The sequence below is a fragment of the Chanodichthys erythropterus genome, chromosome 6 (genome assembly GCF_024489055.1).
Source record: "Chanodichthys erythropterus isolate Z2021 chromosome 6, ASM2448905v1, whole genome shotgun sequence".
Taxonomy (NCBI): domain Eukaryota; kingdom Metazoa; phylum Chordata; class Actinopteri; order Cypriniformes; family Xenocyprididae; genus Chanodichthys; species Chanodichthys erythropterus.
This window is the reverse complement of record NC_090226.1, coordinates 18,941,128-18,966,631: the sequence shown is the minus strand read 5'-3', so window position 1 is coordinate 18,966,631 and position 25,504 is coordinate 18,941,128. Positions and strand designations below refer to the sequence as shown.

At 40.4% G+C, this 25,504-nt stretch overlaps 1 protein-coding gene across 1 annotated transcript in view; it reads left to right on the top strand.

Moving 5' to 3' along the window:
- si:ch211-51h4.2 (uncharacterized) overlaps positions 1–25,504 on the top strand; it is a 136,560-nt gene that overhangs the window by 27,039 nt on the left and 84,017 nt on the right. The window contains exon 3 of the mRNA XM_067387355.1: positions 2,353–2,476. Coding sequence (XP_067243456.1) covers positions 2,353–2,476 — 124 coding nt within the window. The remainder of the gene's footprint in view (positions 1–2,352; positions 2,477–25,504) is intronic.

Below are 25,504 nucleotides of genomic sequence, written 5' to 3'. Positions count from 1 at the left end.
CCCCTCAGCAGCGAGGGCTCTCCGACAGCATGTCCCTCCTTCCTCCCGGGTTTCGGCACCAATGTAACAAGGTTAGTAGATGTGGGAAGAAGGAGGCGGGAACCGGCGAACATTCAACAAAACTTTAATATAAAATAAACAAACAAAACGAAAGTAATGCCGGCAGACCCTCGCGGCCCTCTCCTCCGTGAGGGACTCAAGGCCGGTGCGCCTCCCAGGTGAAGCTCATTAACACTCGCGCCACCGGCCTCGCGCCGTTCCCTCACGGCTCTCGCCCGCCCTGCTCGTCACAGACCTATAACTGAATTAATAAAACATCCATAAAATGTTAACATATCACAATCATTTATGAACATATAATCATGTTTTGTAAATGATTAATCCATCATTAACAAATAATTTACAAGTGAATTAAAATTGAACGTTATTATAAAGTGTTACCCCAGATCATCTTCATTCTTTGAGCATTTTTGTTTACCTCAGATCACAGATACCTCAAAAAATTAGACATACGAATGCCTGCAACTTTAGTGAACATCTGTGCCACATCTGTCTGTGATTATTTCAGTGCTATTTCACACAATTTATAGTGCTTTCAGTGCTTTATTTCATGCAAATAAACCACTCCAAATATTATATTTTATTATATTATCAGTTTATTCTTACTATTTTGCTCTGTTTAAATAGTTTTTTCTTTAATGTTTAAAACTCATTAAAACATTTTACAATTATGTAAGCATATAAGATTAAGTATAAGAACTGATAGTGGTCAGCAGAAAACAGAGAGATTTTTGTTTCTACTGCAAAATTTCTGTGTAGTTGCGCTTATTGCCACAAAAGTCATTTATTTTGCAACACCCCAGTAAATACTTAACCTGAAAATTATCCACTCAAGACGGTCTGCATCACATCAATGGCTGAATGCTTCATTAAGAACACATCATAGGCAGATGCCTGTGACCAAGAATGGAATGAGAGAGTGAGAGAGAGAGAGAGAGAGAGAGAGACTGTAAAGTGATCATGCAAGGACAAATCAATAGGTTATTTCAGCCCTCGTAGAGTATTCGCAGTTCTCTTAATCCATTATAAAACCCATATTTATCTGTGGGATATGGTGGTCTTGCCGAATTTACTTCATAAATAAGTTTGCTTTGCTTTAGGACAATAGAATTTGACCTCTGTTCACAAACATAGATAGTAATGTTACAAGGGTACAAGACTGGTGTAAAACTCTCAAAATACTTAATAAAGTAGCTGAGGCCCTTAGTGCCATAGTTTTCCTTCTTCATAGCAAAGAATGTGTTACCCTTATAAAAATGTATTCTATTGTGGAAGCTAGGGAGATGATATGCAACTGGAAATATCTCAAAACCCCAGATTTAAGATTGTATTGATGAAACAATTCAGATATCATCATATGAAAGCATGCTGGGAAGATTTTGTGATGAGGAAATGAAAAGAACATCTAATCATTTTTGGGAACATAAAAATGGACTGAGTATGTAAAACGGTATACCTATCATCTAGTGATATGGTAAGATTTCTATGGTCCACTTCAGACATTCTACTGACAAGAAGTAACTTTGCAACTACCAGTCATTAGAGTATTAGTAGACTATCTGCTTAATATCTGCTAACACTATTTTGATGGTCCCCAACAGACTTTCTAGTGACTATAAGTAACTTTGCAACTATGTTAACTAATTTTACTTACCTCAACACTCTACTAACATCCTACTGCAGTCTACTAATACTCTGAGTGTTAGTTGACTTGTAGTTGACATCAACCTACCCATCCATCCAGTCCTTTTTGAAGCTTGACATCCACTGTTCACTATGAATTAGTTATATGGAAAAGATGGAAATTTTCTTTTTTGGGGTGAACTATTACTTTAAGAAATACTGTAGACTTGCCCTTGAGTCCCTTTTTGTAATCATGCATATGTTTCTCGACAGTGTGAGTCTTCTGAGCATATTTTTGCAATAAAAGAATAGTAGAAGCATTTGTGAATTTATTTATTATTTATTTATTATGGAATTCTGGATCAGACGGCACTCTTATCAGATAGAGACAGACACTTCAAAACAATTACCTGCCCCCTGTTGTTTTCTTTAGAGAGGAGAAATGTGCCTCTCTTCATTCAGGATGTGAATTAGAGATACCAAGTCTCTATTTTGCAGGGAAATTATAAAGAATACTTGTCTTACAATTGTATTGTGTTGTTGTCATTTCCTCTCACTGCAGTCTGACATTTTTGAGAGGTGGTGTTTCATATTATTTAGAGTTACTGAAGCTGTAATTTAAAACAATGGGGGATAAGATGACTGTTTGCCTGATTTTTGATTCTGCAGTCATGTCTACGTGATCCCTGCATTTACATGGACGCTCTCATTGGGTATTCTCCTGGCCCAGATCATCATTCAGCCCATCACGTCACTGCTGACTCTCCTTAAAGGAATACTGCTGGTTATTACCGTAAGTTTAATAGTCATAAACTGATATATATATATATATATATATATATATATATATATATATATATATATATATATATATATATATATATATATATATATATATATATCTTGCTTGAACTACACATATGAAACTACTTTTGGTAGTAAGTATTTTGATTTTGTGCTCACATTTATTACAGTGTTATTCTTTTGTACGATTAACAAAATCTGGAAATTATTTATATACTTTTTTTATGTAAGCAATAAAGTATGAGAGGCTGTGCTGTATCGTGAATAAGTCACGGCTGAAGGACGTTGTTAGGCACAACGTGAAGCAGAGTGCCTGCAACCCCTTTAGCTGTGACTTATTCATGATACAGCACTAGCCTCGAGTACCTTATCGCTTTTAGGCCCGGAACACACCAAGCTGACGTCGGCAGCGTCTGGGTCCAAAGTTGCCCTGACACACCAAACCGACGCTCAACACCCGACGGCCAAGTAGCACATCTGTTCTGCGCCTGCGTAAGATGAAATGCTTTTCCGTACCTGCAGGTGGCAGTAGCTGAACAGCCAATCAGAATGATCAGATGGCCCGACTGACCGACGAGCTCCGACGACGTTTTAACATGTCGAATCAGCCGGAAAAAAGGAGACGAGGACCAACTTCAGCCGACGGTGCGGAACACACTGAGAAAAATTAGTCGGTTGACGAACAAAAACTGCCCGACGTCTGACCATCAGCTTGGTGTGTTCCGGGCTTTATGAAACAGTTACCACACAATACAAATATTAAAGCCAAAAATATGTATCAATGCAACTTTCATGAAGTGAACTTTTACTAAAAGCATTCCTTCCACTGGAAAAAATAGTCCCTGACCATGAACAGAAGTTACATTATTACGCCATTAGATGGTGGCAAATATTGTCTTTTATGAGTGTGTCAGTCAGTAGCGACTTTTACATTGAAAAGAATTGTTACATTGAATTGTTGTGAACACGGAACAAGACGCAACTGACAAATGCTTTGACTAGCGCTGTCAGTCACAGGAAGACCCCTTAACTGTTAAAAAGGACAAGATAATACATCTGACTTTTAAACATTTTTTTTTTTAGTATGAACATAGGACTGACCTGAAGGAAAATGCTAAATCTGAATGCAGGTAATAAACTCGCTCAATCGATCTCTTTCTCACAGTAATCTTCTAGTTCTACATAGCTAATACAATAAGCTTTAAAGGGATAGTTCACCCAAAAATGAAAATTTGATGTTTATCTGCTTACCCCCAGTGCATCCAAGATGTAGGTGACTTTTTTTCTTCAGTCGAACGCAAATTATGATTTTTAACTGCAACCGCTGCCCTCTGTCAGTCGAATAATAGCAGTAGATGGGAACTTCAACTATAACAGTGAATAAAACTTGCTTAGACAAATCAAAATTAAAACCTGCGGCTCGTGACGACACATTAATGTCCTAAGACACGAAACGATCGGTTTGTGCGAGAAACCGAACATTATTTATATAATTTTTACCTCTAATACACCACTATGTCCAACTTCGTTCACTTCGTCGCGTCATTTTACGTCACTACAGGGAGATGTTCGCAGAGCTCTGTGTTGATTCAGTGCAGAATATATTGGTATTTAGCAGCAGCGGCCGTGAACCAGTGTGTTTTCGGTAGTTTTTGTATTATATTTATCATCGTAATGGTAAATTATTGTGTTTGTGGAGGTTTCACAAACTTCAGCCTGTCAGGACATCGAGTACAGAGGTTTACTTACAAGAAGAACTACGCTGCTATCTTCTGTGCCGGGGTTTGTTTTGTGCAGGTGAAGAGACGGGACTTCACTTCTGCATCTGCTTCGAAAAACGCGTTCATTATAGACTGGAGGATTATCATCCTGGCGATATGATGGAGTTCAACATTGTAATACTTCTGTAAATGTTAATATTAAATTAATAAACTTACACATGCTATGCTTCTTCACCGTTTTTACTTGAATCAATATCATCACTGATAAATACAAATTATGTACACATGCATACAGTCTCACACTTACACAAAACAGTTTTGAATTATGTGCTGGTAATGTAAATACTCCGATTTCATTCATGCCATGTAAAAATATAGGCTATACATTCAAGTTCACACAACTACATAATCACGGCGTCATATACATCCTCACACTATCAGTGAATGGGCACGGAATAAACTCATAACACAGAATGAATAAAGGATAACATGAAACACATACAGTAACACTGTTTGGCCGCCGGCGGGAGACGTGATCACGGATCCGTCAGAGATGCAGCTCGATGAAGACTTACGGTGCACATTTTAAGTTTTGTGTTTGATTATTACATTTGCTAACTACCAAATCAGTCGTGAAGAGAAACGGCTATATCACGTAACGTTAGTGTGGACGGATATTAACGCGTGTGACATACGCTTGATCAAAGTTTATTCTTTTCTGTTATTAGTAATCAGTTACTCCCTAGATGACCAATAGCTTTGCTATTGCCTGATTCATGATAATAATCTGTACAATATTGTGATCTGAGCACATGTCGTTACCTAACGTTATATCTATAAGCTAAAACCGGTCTCTGTCCTGTTCTCCACTGCTTCCCCTCACACAACAGCTCAATTTGTTTCTTTTGACCCTTATTCTGTCTAATTCTGGCCTGTCCCTGCTCTCTTGACCACATAGCAGGCTAATTGTATGGCTGTGATTAGTTATACGAGTATAAATAATCATTTACAATTTCCTCAGCGTCCGAACTGTCATTGCGATCCATTGTTCCCTTTCGATACTTCACTCGTACTGCGTATGAGAAAAGGTCTCCTTTTTCCCCGTTACTGAAGCCTTTTTCAATAACACAGTGTAACTGCATCGTCATTGGTTCACTCATAGACAAGTTGTTGAACCAATGACGGCGCGGCATAGCTGCGCGACCTATGGCGACAGAGCGCGCGAATATTCCCGCCGAAATGGGCGGGGTTTAGGGCTATATAAGTGGGCGTTTCACCATAGGATTTCAGTTCTCTCTCCTTCAGCGACGACTTCACATCGCTCCTCGCTGATCTCCGGCTGAACCCTTCGCCGCCTGGAAAGAAGCTCTCGCCGCCGTCGAAGATGCTCCCGCAGCGGACTGCTGAGCTCGCCGAGGAAGTCCGCTTCCGGCCGCCTGCCAGCCCGTCTCCTGCCGCCATCCGGCGCGCCTAAAAGAACGATTTTCCCGCGGTTTATTGCCACACTAAAAGAGCTTTCCAACAGCGGTTTTCACTGCTGTAGCGGCCCTTGCCGCTCTAAAAGAGCCCTCAGAGAACAATTCGGGGTTCTACAGCCGTTATTTTCTAGTTCCCAAAAAAGATGGCGGTCTCAGACCCATCTTAGATCTCAGGCTCTTGAACCTCTCCCTCATGAGACGGAAGTTCAAGATGCTAACGCTGAAGCAGATCCTCGCGCAGGTTTGCCCCGGGGACAGGTTCTGCTTGCTGGACCTGAAAGATGCATACTTTCACATCCAGATAGCCCCCCATCACAGGCGATTCTTGAGATTCGCGTTCGAGGGTGTGGCTTACCAATATACGGTCCTTCCATTCGGACTGTCCCTAGCTCCTCGCACTTTTACCAAGTGCATGAACGCGGCGCTTTCCCCACTGATACAGATGGGAATCCGGGTTCTCAATTACCTCGACGACTGGCTCATCCTAGCCCAGTCACGAGCCGAGCTGGAGCTTCACAGATCCGTGTTACTCAGCCACTTGGAGTGCCTGGGTCTCAGGGTCAACTTTGCCAAGAGCTCACTGCTCCCCAGCCAGCGTATAACGTTCCTGGGTGCAGTTTTCAACTCAGTCCGTATGACGGCTGTAGTATCTCCAGAGCGCGCTCTGGCCATTCAGCAGCTCGCGGCATCGGTCAGGAACAGAGCCTATTTCCCTCTGAAGTTTTTCCAGAGGATGCTAGGGCTGATGGCTTCCGCCTCCTCGGTTCTGCAGCTCGGCCTTCTTCGGATGCGGCCTCTGCAGTACTGGTTGAAGTTCCGGGTCCCTCCTCACGCCTGGCGGCACGGCCGCCTGCGTCTCAGGGTCAATCAGGCCTGTTTGGCAGCTCTGAAACCCTGGATGAACCCTGTATGGTTCAGCCAAGGAGTACCCCTACAGGGGGTGTCCAGAAGGACGGTGCTTTCAACGGATGCTTCCAACACAGGTTGGGGCGCTCTTTGCGAGGGCAGACCGGCCTTCGGCTCGTGGTCTCACGAGGAATGCCATCTGCACATCAACTGCCTCGAGATGTTGGCAGTGATTCGAGTGAGTCGGCATGACAGTGGTGTCATATATAAATCACCAGGGCGGTCTTTCGTCCAGCCGCTTATGCGCTCTGGCGAAGCGTCTTCTGGAATGGGCATCACATATTTCTCGAAGGAGGAGGATGCGCTGGCCCATGTCTGGCCCAGCACCCTCCTTTACGCTTTTCCCCCGATCGCTCTGATCCCACAGGTCATCAGACGAATCAGGGAAGACGAGCACAGAGTCCTCCTGGTGGCCCCGCTCTGGAGGAGCCAAGTTTGGTCCTCAGAGCTGTTCAGGCTTTCCACAAAAGCTCTGTGGCTGATCCCCCTGAGACGGGACCTCCTCTCTCAGGCAAACAGGACGATTTGGCATCCCCAGCCAGAACTCTGGGCTCTGCACCTCTGGTCCCTCGACGGGAGCCTGCCAACCTCCCCGGGGACGTGCTGAATACCATTTCTCAGGCGAGAGCTCCGTCCACAAGACGCCTCTATGCCCAGAAATGGTCGGTCTTTGTTGACTGGTGTTCTACACGCAACATAGACCCAGTGGAGTGTGACGTATCCCCGATACTGTCTTATCTCCAGGAGCGTTTGAATCTGGGACGCACCCTTTCAAGGCTCAAAGTTTACGTAGCAGCTATTGCAGCGTTTCACGGTCCTATCGCTGGCCAGTCAGTGGGACGAAACAACCTCGTCGTGCGTTTCTTGAGAGGTTCTAGGCAATTAAATCCTCCTCGTCCTCTCACTGTTCCCACCTGGGACCTCTCTTTGGTCCTCAGAGCTCTTAAAGGGCCTCCCTTTGAGCCACTGCGTTCAGCTGACCTCAGGCCCCTGACGCTCAAAACCGCTCTGCTACTTGCATTAGCATCAGTTAAGCGAGTTGGTGACTTGCAGGCCCTCTCCGTGAGCCCTGCATGCCTTGAGTTCGGGCCCAACGACTCCAAAGTCGTTTTGAAACCTAGGCATGGCTACGTCCCTAAGGTGCTCTCGACTCCATTCAGAGCACAGGTTATTTCCCTCTCAGCGCTTCCTTCCTCGTCGGACGAGTGAGAGTTGGAACTACTCTGCCCTGTCAGGGCATTAAGGACCTACGTTGATCGATCACAGCCTTTTCGGCAATCTGATCAGCTCTTTATCTGCTTTGGTGGCTGCACCAAGGGGTCTTCGGTCTCAAAGCAACGTCTTTCGCGTTGGATAGTCGACGCTATTGCTCTTTGTTACTCCTCTATGGGCCTCGACTGCCCCATATGAGTTAGAGCTTACTCTACTAGAGGAATGGCTTCCTCTTGGGCCTGGTCTAGTGGAGTTTCGATTAAAGACATCTGTGAGGCGGCCGGCTGGTCCTCGCCGTCTACTTTTGTCAGATTTTATCATTTGGACATTCCGACCTTACAAGCTCGGGTCCTCTCGGTATGATCCAGCGGCCTCTATCGAGCTCCGCTTCATGTAGTCCCCGCTTCATGTAGTTCCCCGAACTCCCTTTTTGTAGTGTAAAGAGGGTTCGATGGCTCCAGCCTTCTCACTTGTCCTCAGGTTCCCTCACGGTGCCCAAGACAAGTCCAGTTGTTCCCTGCCGTGGCATGGCGCGGTTGAATTCGTTCCCCATACGCAGTACGAGTGAAGTATCGAAAGGGAACGTACTCGGTTACTAACGTAACCTCGGTTCCCTGAGATACGGAACGAGTACTGCGTTATATGCCGTGCCACGAGGCTGCGGCTTCAGTGTCGTCGCTTCAGTTGAATGACCTGAAATCCTATGGCAAAACGCCCGCTTATATATCCCTAAACCCCGCCCATTTCGGCGGGAATATTCGCACGCTCTGTCGCCATAGGTCGCGCAGCTATGCCGCGCCGTCATTGGTTCAACAACTTGTCTATGAGTGAACCAATGACGATGCAGTTACACTGCGTTATTGAAAAAGGCTTCAGTAACGGGGAAAAAGGAGACCTTTCCCCATACACAGTACTTGTTCCGTATCTCAGGGAACTGAGGTTACGTTAGTAACGGAGTACGTTTTCTTATAGTTTATATTGATCGCGCTCCCTTCAATGACGTCACGTCCGATTTGGCATTTTTCAGATGCGTAAGTAAAATTCTCTCACAAAAAACGACTCCAGAAGCCTATGTAGTGTATTTATGCGTGTTTTTTCAAGAAAATCTATTTCATACATTATTTTTCTATACATTGAATCACTAAAGCTGTAACCTGCAATATGCCCTTTAATATACTGACTCTGATCCGTGAGTGACACTTCACACTTCAAGAGGTTTCATTCAAATGTAGAACTGCAATAAACGGGTACATTGAAATGTCTTGGAGGGCAGGAGAAGAGGGATTATTAAAACACAGAAAAAAAAAAATGTTTATTACTATACATATAATTTTTAAAATTGAGATGGTTTTACCTTGACATATTTCAGTGCAATGTCTTGAGAGTTCTCTACCAGGGATGTGTTGCCCTTAAAGATGAGGAGCTCTGTGCTTTATTCAGTGAGTTGGTGACCTGTTTACACCAACCTCACGGGACAGCAGAAAACGATCCCAGAGCTCTTTTGAGCTAAAGGGAAGAACTATCAGTTTTCCCTTGATAATGAGCACATTTGACCCAGCGATGAAGTAAAAAGTTAGAGCAAACATGTTACACTTCAAATGTTTTAGTCTCACATAGCCAGATTGGAAGTCTGGTCCACATTACAGCTAATTGTAGCCAAAAACTGCCCACTTGGACAGGAAGAGACTGTCTGACCAACATGTTATGTGACCATCCACAATTTGTTTTATTTTTACATGGCCTTTACATGGGTTTGTGTAAAATAGTGGATACCTGCGAAACTGCGAAAAAGTGCAGTATCAATATGCAATCAGTCTGCAAAAGAAATGGCTATAATGTGTGTACATTTTGTGAGCATAATTAGCATATGATTATTTCACAGTTACACACTATGATTAAAATGTTTGAGGTCTGTAAAATGTTTAAATGTTTCAGAATGACATCTCTAATGTTCTCCAAATCTGCAATAATTGATTCAAAATACAGTAAAAATTGCAATATTGTGACATACAGTATTATTACAATTTCAAATAACCGTTTTCTATTTCAGTATATGTACAGTATGTTAAAATATAGTTTATTCCTTTTATGGCCAAGCTGAATTTTCAGCAGCCACTACTCCAGTCTGTGCGGGGTTGCTTGTAGTAAATCCACCAATGAGATGCATCTTGGAACAAGACACTGCATCTTGAATTGACGCTATGGGGGGAACGCCATCAGCATGACCGGTGTCTGAAGCAAGTGTAAACACACCAATAAACCATTGGCAGATGGCAGTCTTACTTAGTCTTACTTAGTAAACTTAGTATAAAGGAGGTGTCTGAATATACATCATCTTTTTTTGTTTGAAGGAGACATGCAGGCATTCCCAAAGGAAACAGGGAACCATGGGTACAGTTGTAACCTGAGACGTTCCCTTTTGAAGTGGAGGGGGGAGATTTTCATACAAAAAGATGCAGTAGAAGAGTTGCATATATTCTTAATGCAACAGATTTTTGCAATAAACTAAACCCCTTGGGAAACCACAGGGGAGCTGCAGCTCTACTTAATCACCCCAAGACAACAAGGGGTAAGCACTCTGCTCATACTCTGCTTGCATTCTTCCCAGAATTCAGGCCGATTCCCATAATTTTATATAAAAAAAGTGTGAAATAACAAGGAGGACCGCTTACTTAAGCAAGGTGCCTCTGCTTGTTAGGATCGTATACATGGGTAACTGGGGTTTAAAAGGGGAAGCAAAGAACCCTACTTTAAAACCGAAGACAGTCGGGGATTGTGTAAACACCCCACTCTACCCTATGGCTCAAAGAGCAGCTTACTAAAGGGAGCCAGCAATGTTGTTAAAAAATCCTCAGCAGCTTCCATGTCTGATGTTGCTGCCTCCCCAAGGGGGATCCTCAATACAAGAGAGACTCAACCACAAAGGAGCCACAAGGGAGCCTAGCCCCCTGGAGTCTGGGGGAGGCGGCTCAAACCCTGCTTTTAAAAAAGGGAACAAGGGAGTATAACACATCCCTCAACCTTATGGCCCAAAGGGCAGCTTACCAAAGGGTGCTTGCAATGTTGTTAGAAAAAATCTGAGTGGCTACAATCTCAGATGTTGCTTCCTCTCCAAGGGAAAGCCTCAACGCAAGAGAGGCTCAAGCCCAAGGGAGCCACAGAGGAACCTATCCTTATTTCAAGGTGGCTCGAACCCTGCTTTTAAAAAGGGAAGCAAGGGAAGCTTATGTTACCTTCTTTGGTAGAACATTCCTCTAAGACCTGCTACCCAGCACTTACTAGCACTCACCCAAAGGGGAGCATATACCCCTACATCAAGACCCAGCAGTAGTTGGGGAGGGAGGTAATGAAGTAGGGGAAAGTAAGTGCCATACGTACTCCATTCAACCTGCATCAACACAAAGGTGATACCTACCAAGCAACCATCTGTAGGGGACAATTTTACTTTAAACCCTAACATAGGGGAGAATATTGCTCAACCCTCGGAAACAAGATACTTCAGAGTGGGGTAAGATAGATGTCAGATACAATCAACCTCCGCTCATAGCCACTGTCCCATGCCACACTCACTTTAGGGGGTATGTGAAGGGGGCAGGATGTCAGACATGTGCCCATCCTTCTACCTAAACTGAAGTGTCTTTGTTGAAAATGTGCCAGCATGTGTAAATCAAAATTAAGCACTGCTCAGCACACATATGAAACAGGCTGACAAAAAGAGGTTTCAGATTCCTGTTTTGCCAAAAACCTGCCCTTATCCTGTGCCAATTCAGTCATGAACTGGGTCCAAACATCAAGGTGCTCAACTCCCATCTCTCAAGAGAGAGTCAAGCATAGGTGGAGCTTCTCACAGCGACTGCATCACAAAGCAAGCATTCAGCTTCCCCAAGAGCTGAACACGCTCCATTCAAATGCTAGATTCTTATCACTCTATCGAGAATCAAGCAAGAACATTCTGCTACCACGAATGCATCGCTATGAGTGTCCTCAACTCCCTCAAGGGCCAAACGTGCTCGTGCAAACACTGACAACTATCCCTCAGGTAAGAATCAATTCTTACCAGTCTCTTTCTTTCAGTCTCACAAATGCATAATAATAAGCATACAAACAAGCATCTCCTGAAGACAAAAAAAATGATGACGTTTATTCAGGTGCCCCCTTTATACTCATTGGCGCTCCATGTGTGATGTTATGGGCTGTCATCTGCCAATGGTTTATTGGCATGTTTCAGACACCGTTCATGCTGTGTTCCCATAGCGTCAATCCAAGACAGTTGAGTTCCACTTAAAAAGGGAACTATATTATCACAATGATATAGCGACACAATGATGATGTTGTTTTATTTTTTCATTGCATTGGATGATAATGTACAATTTATTGGCATGTCACTGACTTGCAAAAGCACTTCCTTTTCCTTTTAGAATGAGTTAATTTCTTGTAAAACATACAGCAAACTTTATTAATATTTTTTTTTTTTAAATGCACAACATTTTTTTTTTTAAATCACACACATAAGCTCTCTTGTATTAATGTTATATATTCATAGTAGATGTATAATGTAAGCTTGCAAAAGCATTTGTTATATAATACTTTTTGAAAACATTGTAATTTCCAGATTGTTACTTCTGATTTTCAGAGAATCTTTGCCAGTTTTGGACTGCAAGTGGCCTGTGGGCATCTCGTTTGGGATGCATCTCAAATTCACCTCAAAATCCTTTCACTTTTTAAGTTATGCTGCCAGGCTGGCACTCCACTGCAATGCTTTGTATAATCACAGCAGCCATTCATCAAGTGCCACGAATGCCCCCAGGCTCTGGTCAGTAAGCTAGCTGACAGTAATTCTCAGCCCTGTCTCATCAGTGGTCAAATTCTAGCCCATCAATCACACTCGCTGATGTATTATCCCTGTTTGAAATGTCCATGCTTATCTATAATTTGGGTGGTTATCATTTATGAGTTAGGGTTTTATGGTGCGTGGACAGCCCCTCCTGCATCGCACTGTGAATCATGCCACCTAGACGCCGCAGAAGAGCCCCTGATGAGATATCATCTGTGACTGGCTCTTCCATTTAACAGCGGGCGACATATTTTCATGACACTCCCAATGCTACAGTGATCCATGAAATGCCCTCCACGAAATCACCAGTTAAAGTGGGTGTAATTTAGCGCTTTACTATAAGTAGAAGATAATTGCTCTTCTTCTGCTCAAATGAGGCCAGGAATGTTCATGTCTCTTGTGTGGAGGGGTTGATTGTGTGCTAATTGTGGGGTGTGGCTGAATTATGCTATTGGCCAGTAATTTTTGATAGCAGAATGTAGGCCTACATGTTCAAATGCTCCAAAGTGTTGGTATGATAGTATTATTTATGGCTTCATCATGTGACCAGTTTGGGCAACTGTTAGCATTCCCATTCATCTCAATGGTGATTGCCTTGATGGTTGATGTACAGTGATCTTTGATTCATTGACACACATTTTTTTTCTCAATTTATTTAGAAATGTATTTATTTAAATTGAACTTTCAAAAGTTCAGTCTGAATGAAAAAAATGAAAGAACGACTACACCGGTTCAATTTCTTGTCATTATATTAGGTAACACTTTATTTCCATGGTACAGTTTAGATTTTCTACTAATTATAAGTAACTTTGCAACTACGTGTCAACTAACTCTCATTAGAGTATTAGTAATAACCTGTTTAATATCTGCTAACACTTTATTTTGATGGTACCCCACCTGACATTCTTCTGACTATAAATAACTTTACAACTACAGTGCTCAGCGTAAATGAGTACACCCCCTTTGAAAAGTATAATTTTAAACAGTATCTCAATTAGCACAATTTCCAATTTCTCAATTTCCAAAATGTTGACAAGACTAAGTTTTATATAACATGTTTAACTTATAACATGAAAGTAAAGTCAATAATATAACCTAGAGAACAAAATGATCAGTTTTACTCAAATTAGGGTGATGCAAAAATGAGTACACCCCACTGAAAGTCTCTGGAGCAAAGCTAAATTATAGACTACGAATGTCTTAATTTAACAAGAATTCAACCACAGGTGAGTCTAATTATTCATTACACAGGTGTCCAGCAGACAGTTGACTAAAAAGAGTGTTAAAACCCCTTCCTATTTCATTCTGTCAGCAATGGCACCACATGGAAGAGAAATGTCACAAGACCTGAGAAAGAAAATAATTAGAAATAATAAGAAGATTAGCAAAGCTTTACTTATCATTCAGAATATTGTTGCAAAAGTGGTACAAAAATAAAAAAAAAAGATGGAACTGCAACCATCTCACAGAGACGTCCAGGTCGTCCACTGAAGTTAACACCTCGAAAGGAACGTCTTCCGATGAGAAGGGTTGAAGAATATCGGCATGCAAGTTCAATGCATTATCTAAAGAAGTAGAAAGCCAAACTGGGGTGACTATTTCCCGTGACACAATATGGCGTACACTGCAGAGGAATGGCATGCATGGGTGCTGTCCACGAAAGAAGCCTTTCCTAAAGCCCAGGCACAAAAAAAGCCCGCCTAGAGTTTGCCAGGGCCCATGCTGACAAAGATGAAGACTACTGGGACTCTATACTCTGGAGTGATGAGACCAAGATAAATGTTTTTGGAACTGATGGCTTCAAAACTGTATGGCGTCGCAAAGGTGAGGAATACAAAGAAAAATGCATGGTACCTACAGTGAAACATGGTGGTGGAAGTGTCCTTATGTGAGGCTGCATGAGTGCTGCTGGTGTCGGGGAGCTGCATTTCATTGATGGCATCATGAATTCACAGATGTACTGCTCTATATTTGTAAAGAGGGAGACCTGATCTGTCGGCAGCGTGGCACTGGCTCTGACACACACACACACGTTAATTTGCCGCTCCTCTCCTGTTACCGCTATGGTGCGGGTGCACACGAGACTCATAGCATTTGTTGGTTTAAACACAGCGTACTTATTGCCCTATAATAAACGCACTTTTCATACACAAGCATACATATACATTTAAGGATAATTACCTGTTAGGCGATATGGGGTAAGTGAATCCGGGTGCGGAAGAGATGGGATCAAACGTGGTTGTTGGGTTTGAGGGCTATTTATAGCGCTCTGTCACGTCTCTGCAATAATGGCGCCACACAGAACGGAGGATACTATGTGTTGTGTGATGTGGGAAATGGTGTTGTGTTTGTATTAATTTATGTCTTTAAAGAATATTATGTGATCATGATATGCATTTTAAGGGTTTATTTATATTTGATGTGGATTTTAGGTGTGAGTTGATGTAGTACTCGAGCACCATAAAATGTAATACTCCCCCTGATTTTTTGTAAATGGTTGGCTCTAATAGGGAGGAGCCAACAGTATAAAAGAGTATCTGAAGATTCATTCAGGGTCTTTTGGTAGGCCGATGGGTGAGCGTGCAGTTGTAGTGCCGCAAACGATTTAACCCTTTAATTCCCTCTGTGAAACAGTGTATTGTGAATACGTTATCACATTGTTATTTGTTTATTTAATTTTTGGTTTTGCCGGTGGAAGAGTTAACTATTTTTAAGCAGTTGTAGACTCCCTTGTATACTGCACACCTTTATATTAAAACACCTATTCTTTTTTTGCACATTACTGCTTTGCGAGTTAGGCCATCATTTCTGTTTTTCCCAACTTGGGCCATAACACGTCCAGGGAGTGGGTTGACAAAATCCACTTCCCTACAACATTGAAAGAGACGATACTACCATCACTCCATGCCCTTGGCATTGTCATGCACTTTTCCAGCATGACAATGATCCTAAACACACATCTAAGGCCACTGTTGGATTTCTGAAGAAGAACAGGGTGAAAGTGATTTAGTGGATCCTGATCTGAACCCAATCGAACACCTATGGGGAATTTTGAAGAGACAAATTGAGCATCACTCTCCATCCAGCATCCAGTCTCTAAAAGAGGTCATTCTTGAAGAATGGAAAAAGATAGATGTTGCGAAATGTCACCAATTTGTTCATTGCATGCCTAGAAGACTTGGTGCTGTCATTAAAAACCATGGAGGCCATACAAAGTACTAGATCTAGTAGTTTTTGTTGTGGGGTATACTCATTTTTGCATCACCCTAATTTGAGTAAAACTGAAAAATGTGTAATCTTAAGTTATATTATTAACCTTACTTTGTTATTAGTTAAACAGATGTTATATTAAACTTAGTGTTGTCAACATTTTGGAAATTGTTTGTGTTCATTGAGGTATCGTAAAAAAAGTTTTCAAAGGGGGTGTACTCATTCACGCTGAGCACTGTACATGTCAACTTATTCTACTCCCCATTCCTCAGGCCCCCCTGCTTTGCACATTTTCTTTGTATCTCTTATCAGTTCAGAGGTCTGTTTAATTTGACCATAAGTTCCCTGCGAAGTGGGCTTCACAGGGTATTCTGCCATCAAGTGAGATTTCAATCCGAAAGGAGTGTACATGATCAGCTAACACTGCTAATGGCATATGGAACAAGGGAACATCCAAAAATCACTTCACAAGAAATGGAGTGGAACATTTACATGTCATTGTGTATCACTGCAGCACTTGAAGAAGTTAGAATAAAATAAAGGCATTAATAAAAAAGCGGCTTCAGGTATTTAATTAGCCCCATGTGTGGTTTGTTTGTGGCTGTTCGTGGATATAAAGTGCGTGAGACATGAGTTACTAGAGCAAATCTCATGTTTGCAGTTAAATGCATCCAGGCCTAAGCTTGACAACATGTAGTTGCAAAGTTACTTATAGAATTATAGAATTTCTAAAGTGCTAAAATGGACCATTGAAATAAAGTTGTAACCATATAGTATTGTCAAGTTTATATATTGAAAAACATATACACATTTTCAAGGAAAGTTGATATAAAATATCATGTGGTGTAACCATGTAAAAAAACCTTTAGTACATGTGAGGCGTGTATAAATATAAAATACTGACACTACGACACTAATGAAGGCGATTCATCTGCGATATGAACGCGACATTGTGTATCTTGTCAGTGATCTACGGTTCTGTCTTTTAAATGCCGCTCCATTTGAAAGCAGGTGATGGCGATTTCGCGGTAATCAGGGAACCGACTTTACTGACGAAATGCGTGACAATATATATCGCGTGACAAGATATATCGCCCAGCCCTAAATAAATAAATATATATATATATATATACACACACACAATTTTAGTGCTTCCCATTTAACGCATTAAAAATATTAACACAATTAACACAGCATCTGTTTTTTTCTGTCATCCTTTTGCTAGTATTACAATATATGATCACACTCTTATTCTTGCAAATGCTTTTAAACCATTTAAACGTGCCAAAAGAGAAAAAGAGAATGCACTGTCTGTGAATGACATCAGTAGCAGTATTAGCATCAGTGATCAGTGGCCTTCATAAAAAAGTATTTAAAATATACTGTCTTCATGTTGTTTGGAGATTAACTGTGAAATTATATTATGAAATTTATTAAAAACGTGATTAAAAAAGTCTTAATCGTGATTAATAGCAGAAAAAATGTGTGGTTAATCGAGTTAATTTTTTTAATTTTTTATATATATATATATATATATATATATATATATATATATATATATATATACACATACATACATATATACACATACATACATATATAATATACAGTGGGTACGGAAAGTATTCAGACTCCCTTAAATTTTTCACTCTTTGTTATATTGCAGCTATTTGCTAAAATCATTTGTTTTTTTTGTTTTTTTTTGTTTTTTTTTCATTTTTTCCCTCATTAATGTACACACAGCACCCCATATTGACAGAAAAACACAGAATTGTTGACATTTTTGGATTGACATGAGATTTATTAAAAAAGAAAAACTGAAATATCACATGGTCCTAAGTATTCAGACCCTTTGCTGTGACACTCATATATTTAACTCAGGTGCTGTCCATTTCTTCTGATCATCCTTGAGATGGTTCTACACCTTCATTTGAGTCCAGCTGTGTTTCATTATACTGATTGGACTTGATTAGGAAAGCCACACACCTGTCTATATAAGACCTTACAGCTCACAGTGCATGTCAGAGCAAATGAGAATTATGAGGTCAAAGGAACTGCCTGAAGAGCTCAGAGACAGAATTGTGGCAAGGCACAGATCTGGCCAAGGTTACAAAAAAAAAAAAAAAAAATTCTGCTGCACCTAATGTTCCTAAGAGCACAGTGCCCTCCATAATCCTTAAATGGAAGACGTTTGGGATGACCAGAACTCTTCCTAGAGCTGGCCGTCCGGCCAAACTGAGCTATTGGGGGAGAAGAGCCTTGGTGAGAGAGGTAAAGAAGAACCCAAAGATCACTGTGCCTGACCTCCAGAGATGCAGTCGGGAGATGGGAGAAAGTTGTAGAAAGTTGTAGAAAGTCAACCATCACTGCAGCCCTCCATCAGTCGGGGCTTTATGGCAGAGTGGCCCGACGGAAGCCTCTCCTCAGTGCAAGACACATGAAAGCCCGCATGGAGTTTGCTAAAAAACACCTGAAGATTCTCTGGTCTGATGAAACCAAGATGGAACTTTTTGGCCTTAATTCTAAGCGGTATGTGTGGAGAAAACCAGGCACTGCTCATCACCTGTCCAATACAGTCCCAACAGTGAAGCATGGTGGTGGCAGCATCATGCTGTGGGGGTGTTTTTCAGCTCCAGGGACAGGACGACTGGTTGCAATCGAGGGAAAAATTAATGCGGCCAAGTACAAGGATATCCTGGATGAAAACCTTCTCCAGAGTGCTCAAGACCTCAGACTGGGCCAAAGGTTTACCTTCCAACAAGACAATAACCCTAAGCACACAGCTAAAATAACGAAGGAGTGGCTTCACAACAACTCCATGACTGTTCTTGAATGGCCCAGCCAGAGCCCTGACTTAAACCTAATTGAGCATCTCTGGAGAGACCTAAAACTGGCTGTCCACCAAAGTTTACCATCTGAATATTGGGGGTCTGAATATTTATTTATTAATATATATTTGAATATAATATACACACAAGGTTTTTTAGTACATGGTTACATCACATGACATCTTCTATCAACTTTTATTGAAAATATATTATATATATATATATTATATTTTCTTTATCATGCATACTTTTGTTTTTTCATTAACCCATTTGCTTCCTTGGCATTATGTCCTGGAGCCAGTCATCTGAGCCGAAATATGACAACTTCTGCCAGCACGGGCAAACCATGGAAGCTAATCAGCCAAAGTTTGACCCTATGGCTTTGATTATTAAGATTTCCCATGGTTCCCTTCTGTGGTGGTGTTAAATAGTTTTAGAAAGTGTGTGCCAAGTTTCCAATATAATATGAATAAAAGTTAAAAAGCAGACCGACAGTAATTAAGAACAGGTGTAGCGCGCGTGTGTGTTGGGATTGTGGGCATTACGCGTGAGGATGTCAGATGCTGTTCCCTAATTGCCACTAGCTAAGGATTTATTGTTAATGTTGGACCAACCTCCTTCAACTCCTGAGAGAGAATTGTAACCTGAAATATAGATTCATTAAGGATGCATATGGCACGCCTTTCAAATGGGCCCATGAAATATTTCATCTGGAAGACAATTCCTGGCTGAATGAACAATTGTTGTTAAAATGATTCATAGTGCTAGACTAGAATCAGTATTGGGAGAGCATTACATATTTTAGCTTTAGAGCACTTTTACCATGTTTAGTTCTTAGAGAAAGATCTTCATTTGCCTGTGCTAAAACATGTAGCCTATAAAATGTCTAAGCATCATCATCACACCAAAAAGCTGAAGAAAAGTCCACTGGTTTGTAGGCCAGGCCTCTGTGGCACTCTCGCAAATGGCATTTTGCCAGCTTGTGTTGGCTGATGGGATATAGCCATTACCTCTAATCAGTTTGCCTCTGTTGTGGGGTTTCTGACAAAAAGAGTGCTGGGAAGGCATGGCAGATTTTGCACAGGAGCTCACTGTGTGTGAATGCCCTGCCTTTTTCAGGTCACTGATTCTTTGCATCACCGTCTGTGTCAGAGACATTAGGAAACAAAGCTAAGAGCACATGGCATTGCAGGGCTATGTGAGTCTGTCGGCTATCACACTCCACCGGCTCACGATCCATTAATGCCTTCACTCTCCATAATGATCATTTGGGTGAGACGCCTTAAGGATTGTTGCACACACTCAGACATGATACGTTTTACTACAGTAACTCCTCCTTCCATCTCCTGCTAATGGAAACGGTATTTGCAGTTTGCTTCTGAAGGGCTGTTGAATAGTAACCTTGTCTAGTTTGTTGTGGCACAGCTGAGTAGTTACTATACTATAAATAATTACTAGATGAGTTTTGAACATTTATATGACAAATCATTTATAACAACGAAATCTGAAAATCCACATATATTTATATATTTTTCACCACAAACTTTAACAACCAATGAGTAATTATATTCAAGTTTCACTAATCTTACAGATGTGCAGTCCCAATAAAAATCACATGTAACCATGTCATTCGGAATAAATTGGCCAAATTCGATTTTAATTTCATTTGTATTGAACCATTTCTAATCCATTCAATAGGACATGTAAACACTGAAAACTGGAACTGGACATGTGCAATGACATAGAAATGGCATAATGATGTATGACACTCAGAACTCATCATTTGCGAAGTGGTGCAGGGCAACGATGTCCCTCTAGTCCTTGCTTCAGACTCTCATCCACAGATTGTTTTGGGCAAGGAAAGTGGCATTTTTACTACTTGATAAATATAAGCAGCACGGCATAAATCTTCATGTGCTCATCGTCTCCAAATTAGGACCTGAATAAAAATAAAATCTGCTTTTTAAATCAAAGAAAAGAAGCAATGGTAGGAAGACTGCTATATGCATCTTGAATCAGTGAGAAACTGTATATTCATGCAGTGCGCACGTCAAATGATCAAATCTTGTGACATGAACACGCACATCAACCCAATCATTTTATATAGCGTTCATGTAAACACCATGTTTGGATTCAATCTATCAGAATGAAATTATTCAAATACAAGCTGTCCGTGTAAACGTAGCTATTGCTTTTAAAAAGTACAGATATCAAAGTAATGATTCTTTCTTTATTTGGACATGATAACCTGCAGTTGGGTGAGTGTGTGACTCATCCAAGCCAAATCATTAAAGGATTAGTTCACTTTCAAATAAAATGTTCCTGATAATTTACTCACCACCATGTCATCCAAGATGTTCAAAAGCTTATGCTGTATGTCCTACACATTCCCTACTTACGGAAAAAATGTAACTGGCACTGCGTTTGTTTCGTAAGTAGAATAGGGAAGGCGAAGGACATACAGCATAAGCTTTTTGAAGAATACGAAAGTGTGGTTTTGGCGGAAGCATTTGGAAGGTGATCATTTGTTTATATAAAGCATATACATTATTTATTTTTTTTTTTTTTAAATGACCAATCATTTTGCTTGATAAGACCCTTATTCCTCGTCTGGTATCATTTAAAGCCCTTTGAAGCTGCACTGAAATTGTAATTTTGACTTTAAACCGTTTGGAGGCCATTGAAGTCACTATAAGGAGAATAATCCTGGAATGTTTTCATCAAAAACCTTAATTTCTTTTCGACTAAAGAAAGAAAGACATGAACATCTTGGATGACATGGGGGTGAGTAAATTATCATGATTTTTTTATTTTTTTTTTTTTGAAAGTGAACTAATCCTTTAAGGAAGTCAGGTGTGTGACTGTATGACCGATTCAGTCTGATTTGGCAATCAGTTTGAATGAAAGAATGACACACAAGTTTACTTTCTTGTCAACATATGATTTGTATACTGTATGTTCTATGGTAATACTGTGGGTTTTTTGTTTGTTTGTTTGTTTGTTTGTTTGTTTGTTTGTTTGTTTAATAGGGTGAATTCAGAGTGATTGGGGCACTTTTTGCCATTGAGAATTGGAAAAAGTGTCCCAATCCACCTGAATTCACCCTACTTTGCGGAAAGTTCCATGTAATTGCCAAGGTATAGAAATTTGGATTCAGTGGCATGCTATTGGCATCAATGTACTATTGTATCACCACAGTTTTCTCATTACAACTAACTCTATGCTATTGTTCAGTGACTGCACCTACTACTTGGAAGGGGGCAGTATAAGGCCCACCCTTTTAACTTTATCACTGGCCCTGCATTAGGCCAATAACATTTTTTCTTTTCTTTTTTTTAGATGCTGAAAATGAATTGATTTGTAACGGAGCCTGTGTAGTCCATGATTGCCCACTCTGTGTAGTTAAATGCATTATGAAGCAGGGTTAATCAAGTTTGTCTCATGTCAGAGATGTTGATTACTTACGGTTCTTTCTTCCTCAAAATTCCCAATGATTTTTTGATTTCACAATATGTCAGGGAAAGAAAGACAGAGAGAGAGAGAGAAAAAAATCAATTTTCTCCCTCCATGATGATTTATTTATTGTCTCTGCTGAAGAGCTCCACTACTCCATCACAAACACACTCCAGGAATCCATAAGGTTGTAACCTCATCATAACAATTCACTGCCAAGCTGGTAAATCACTTCTCCTAAATGTCGCAGCTAGCATGAGGCCTGACTTTTGGGAGGCACTATCTAGCTAATCAGCGCAATCTGCTTCGAGCGTGTCTTAGAATAGCTGGCAAAATCTCCTCTAATCATGTAATTCATAAAACCACAATCAAAAGTGCCTCTCAAAGCATGTAAATGTCACCCTGTCGGCTCATGGCCCGGGGTTTCAGGACACAGCAATTAAGCTCAACTACCGCCTGTCTCGCAGCCGAACACGAGATCTGTAGGCGATGTGCTAATTCCTCCAACTAGTAGACTTTCCGTCTGCCCCAGTGTGCCATACATGCCGCAGACAAAATAAGAATAGAAACAATAAAGCTGTAATATGAAGAAGCAATAGATCTATCTGCTGCTTAGCTTTACACAAGGGTAGCTGCTGTCGAGACAATCTGAAATCGATCATTTTCATTATTGAGGTAATTTTGAAGGACACAGAGAGACGCAGAAGAAGAGTGAGGCTCTATTATAATACTTATCCTTGACCAACCCACACAGTTCACTTAAATTGTGCTGCATTTTTAAATCCATTGTACTTAAAAAGACAATTCTTTGTACATTTTATTTTATTTAGCAAGTCTTTTGAGTTGAGTGAAAATGAATATTAAACCATTTATGCATTCGGTTATATTTTGAACATGAAGTTTTAACATGTTGTCTCATTCTAAATTATTAATTAGGGGTTAGTGTTGCACGATATACCGGTACTAGAAAGGTATCGCGATACCCTGCTTTTAAAAACGGTCTGGTTCTTCATTTTATTAGTACCAGTACTTTGAGTTCCAGCTGCATTTCCAGCGTGCATGTGCGTGCATGTGCGTGCAGCGCGCTGCTAAGGCACATTGAGTGCATGTTTATTCCTCTCAACTGCGCAGCGGCTTTCATTGTGACGAAACGAGAGGTATGGTTGCAAATACAGGTGCTCTTGCAGACCGTCCACAAATTGTTTAAGGGATAGTTCACCCAAAAATGAAAATTTGATGTTTATCTGCTTACCCCCAGCACATCCAAGATGTAGGTGAATTTGTTTCTTCAGTAGAACACAAATGATGATTTTTAACTTAACCGTTGTCATCTGTCAGTCAAATAATACTAGTGGATGGGAACTTCTACTATAAGAGTAAATAAAACTTGCATAGACAAGTCCTAATTAAACCCTGTGGCTCGTGACGACACATTGATGTCCTAAGACACTAAACGATCGGTTTGTGTGATAAACCGAACAGTATTTATATAATTTTTTAACTCTAATACACCACTATGTCCAACTGCATTCATCACTCGATTCGTTTGGTCTGATCGCGCTCTGACAGCGGCAGTGATGTCTTGCGCATATACTTCAATGAGAGCGAGACATCACTGCCGCTGTCAGAGCGCGATCAGACCAAACGAATCGAGTGATGAATGCAGTTGGACATACATTATTTTGCTTACATTGCCGACATCCAGGGCAAGCCTACGGACACCACAAAGCCCGTCTGCAAAAGATGTTACAAAATAACGCAAGCGAAGGGAGTCAAAAGCATCTTGCTGGAAAACATCACAATTTGTACGAAGAATTTAAAGAGCGACAGGTTAGTGTCATACCAGCATTATGTTTATGCTCTCAAACATTAAATTAGTGTTATTTATTTTACTTGTGCAAGCGGAACTCGCAAAGAGGTGTATTATTGAGTACGTTTAATAAGTGATATCTGGTTGCAAAAATAAAATTAATTTAAAAAAACATAAACATGTGAAGGGTATATACAGTTATTTTAAACCAATTTATGCTTTAATAACATTGCTCTAATTATTGTTGTGGCAAAAAATCAACTCGACTCTGCTGCATAAGAGACAAACACGTCCAAATGTCTTTAAAGCTTTTATTTCTTGCAAGAAAGGTCAGACAGGTCATACAGAAACACAAGTAGCTGCAGAGTGTAAGACCAAGAACGAAAGTTTCCCTTCACTTTTATATATCTAACCTCCAAGGCCGAAGCCTCTGTCCTTTTGCCATATTAGGAACATCTCTTAGTGGCTATAACTCCACACATTGTTAGCACAGACATGTTTTTAACATACATCTTGCATGTCCCCATACCATATATTGCTCTTTCCATTTCTAACATCTATGTTAACACTATGTTAAACATTACCACTTAAGCCAACATCATACCATGTTCCAAAAGCATCATATTTCACAAGAATACAGGTAAAAGCATATGATAAATTAAAATTTCCACAACATTACTTACAGTAATATAATTTGTATAATAATCTTACTGTCTAAAACACCTAAATGTATAAAAAAGCATAACAGCAAATAGTTAACAATTTTATTGAGCATGAAAATAATAAAGATTAAAAATTATATTAAATCTAACTCTAACTTCATGGCAATGAAGCTCAAATCCAGAATTATCAGCCTGCCCACTGGTGAAGAAAGAAGTTCTGTCATATGTTATTTATTTACTTTTCCTGCTGTTTTAGGTTTTTTCCATAGTATCGTTTAAGTATCGGTATCGTGATATTTAAGTTGGGTATCATATCGAAGTCAAAATTTTTTATTGTGACAACACTATTAGGGGTATTTTCTGAAATTAAGCAATAACTATAAGATATCTTAAAATATGGAGACATTTTTCTGCAAATGTTGCTATTATAAGTTTTTATTTTTTTATTATAAGTGTTTTTTTTTAATCTATTCCGTCAGTAACTCGCGTGGTTATGTGTTTTTCGCAGTTTGTCAGCAGAACACCTAGAAATACCTAGAATTGATGCATGACATCTGTCAGCAAACACATAGTGTATGGAGTGAAGTTTTAACACCACAGCATGATACATCAGTAAATAATCTAACCATACTGGAATTTGAAGAGAGATTCAGTGGAAGTCTGGCACAGTACACCTTTCTGTTCAATTCTCATTTCAGACAAGCAAGGGCATTTCTAGAAATTTTTCTAGACATAAAGTCAATTTTTTTTGTAAATTTACACTAGCGTTCAAAAGTTTGAGGTCAGATTATTTTTATTTTTTTTAAGAAACTAATACTTGTATTCAGCATGGTGTCACGGGTGTCCATAGTGACAAATGAAAACAAACCAAAGTCCATGATAACTATACAAATTGAACATAAC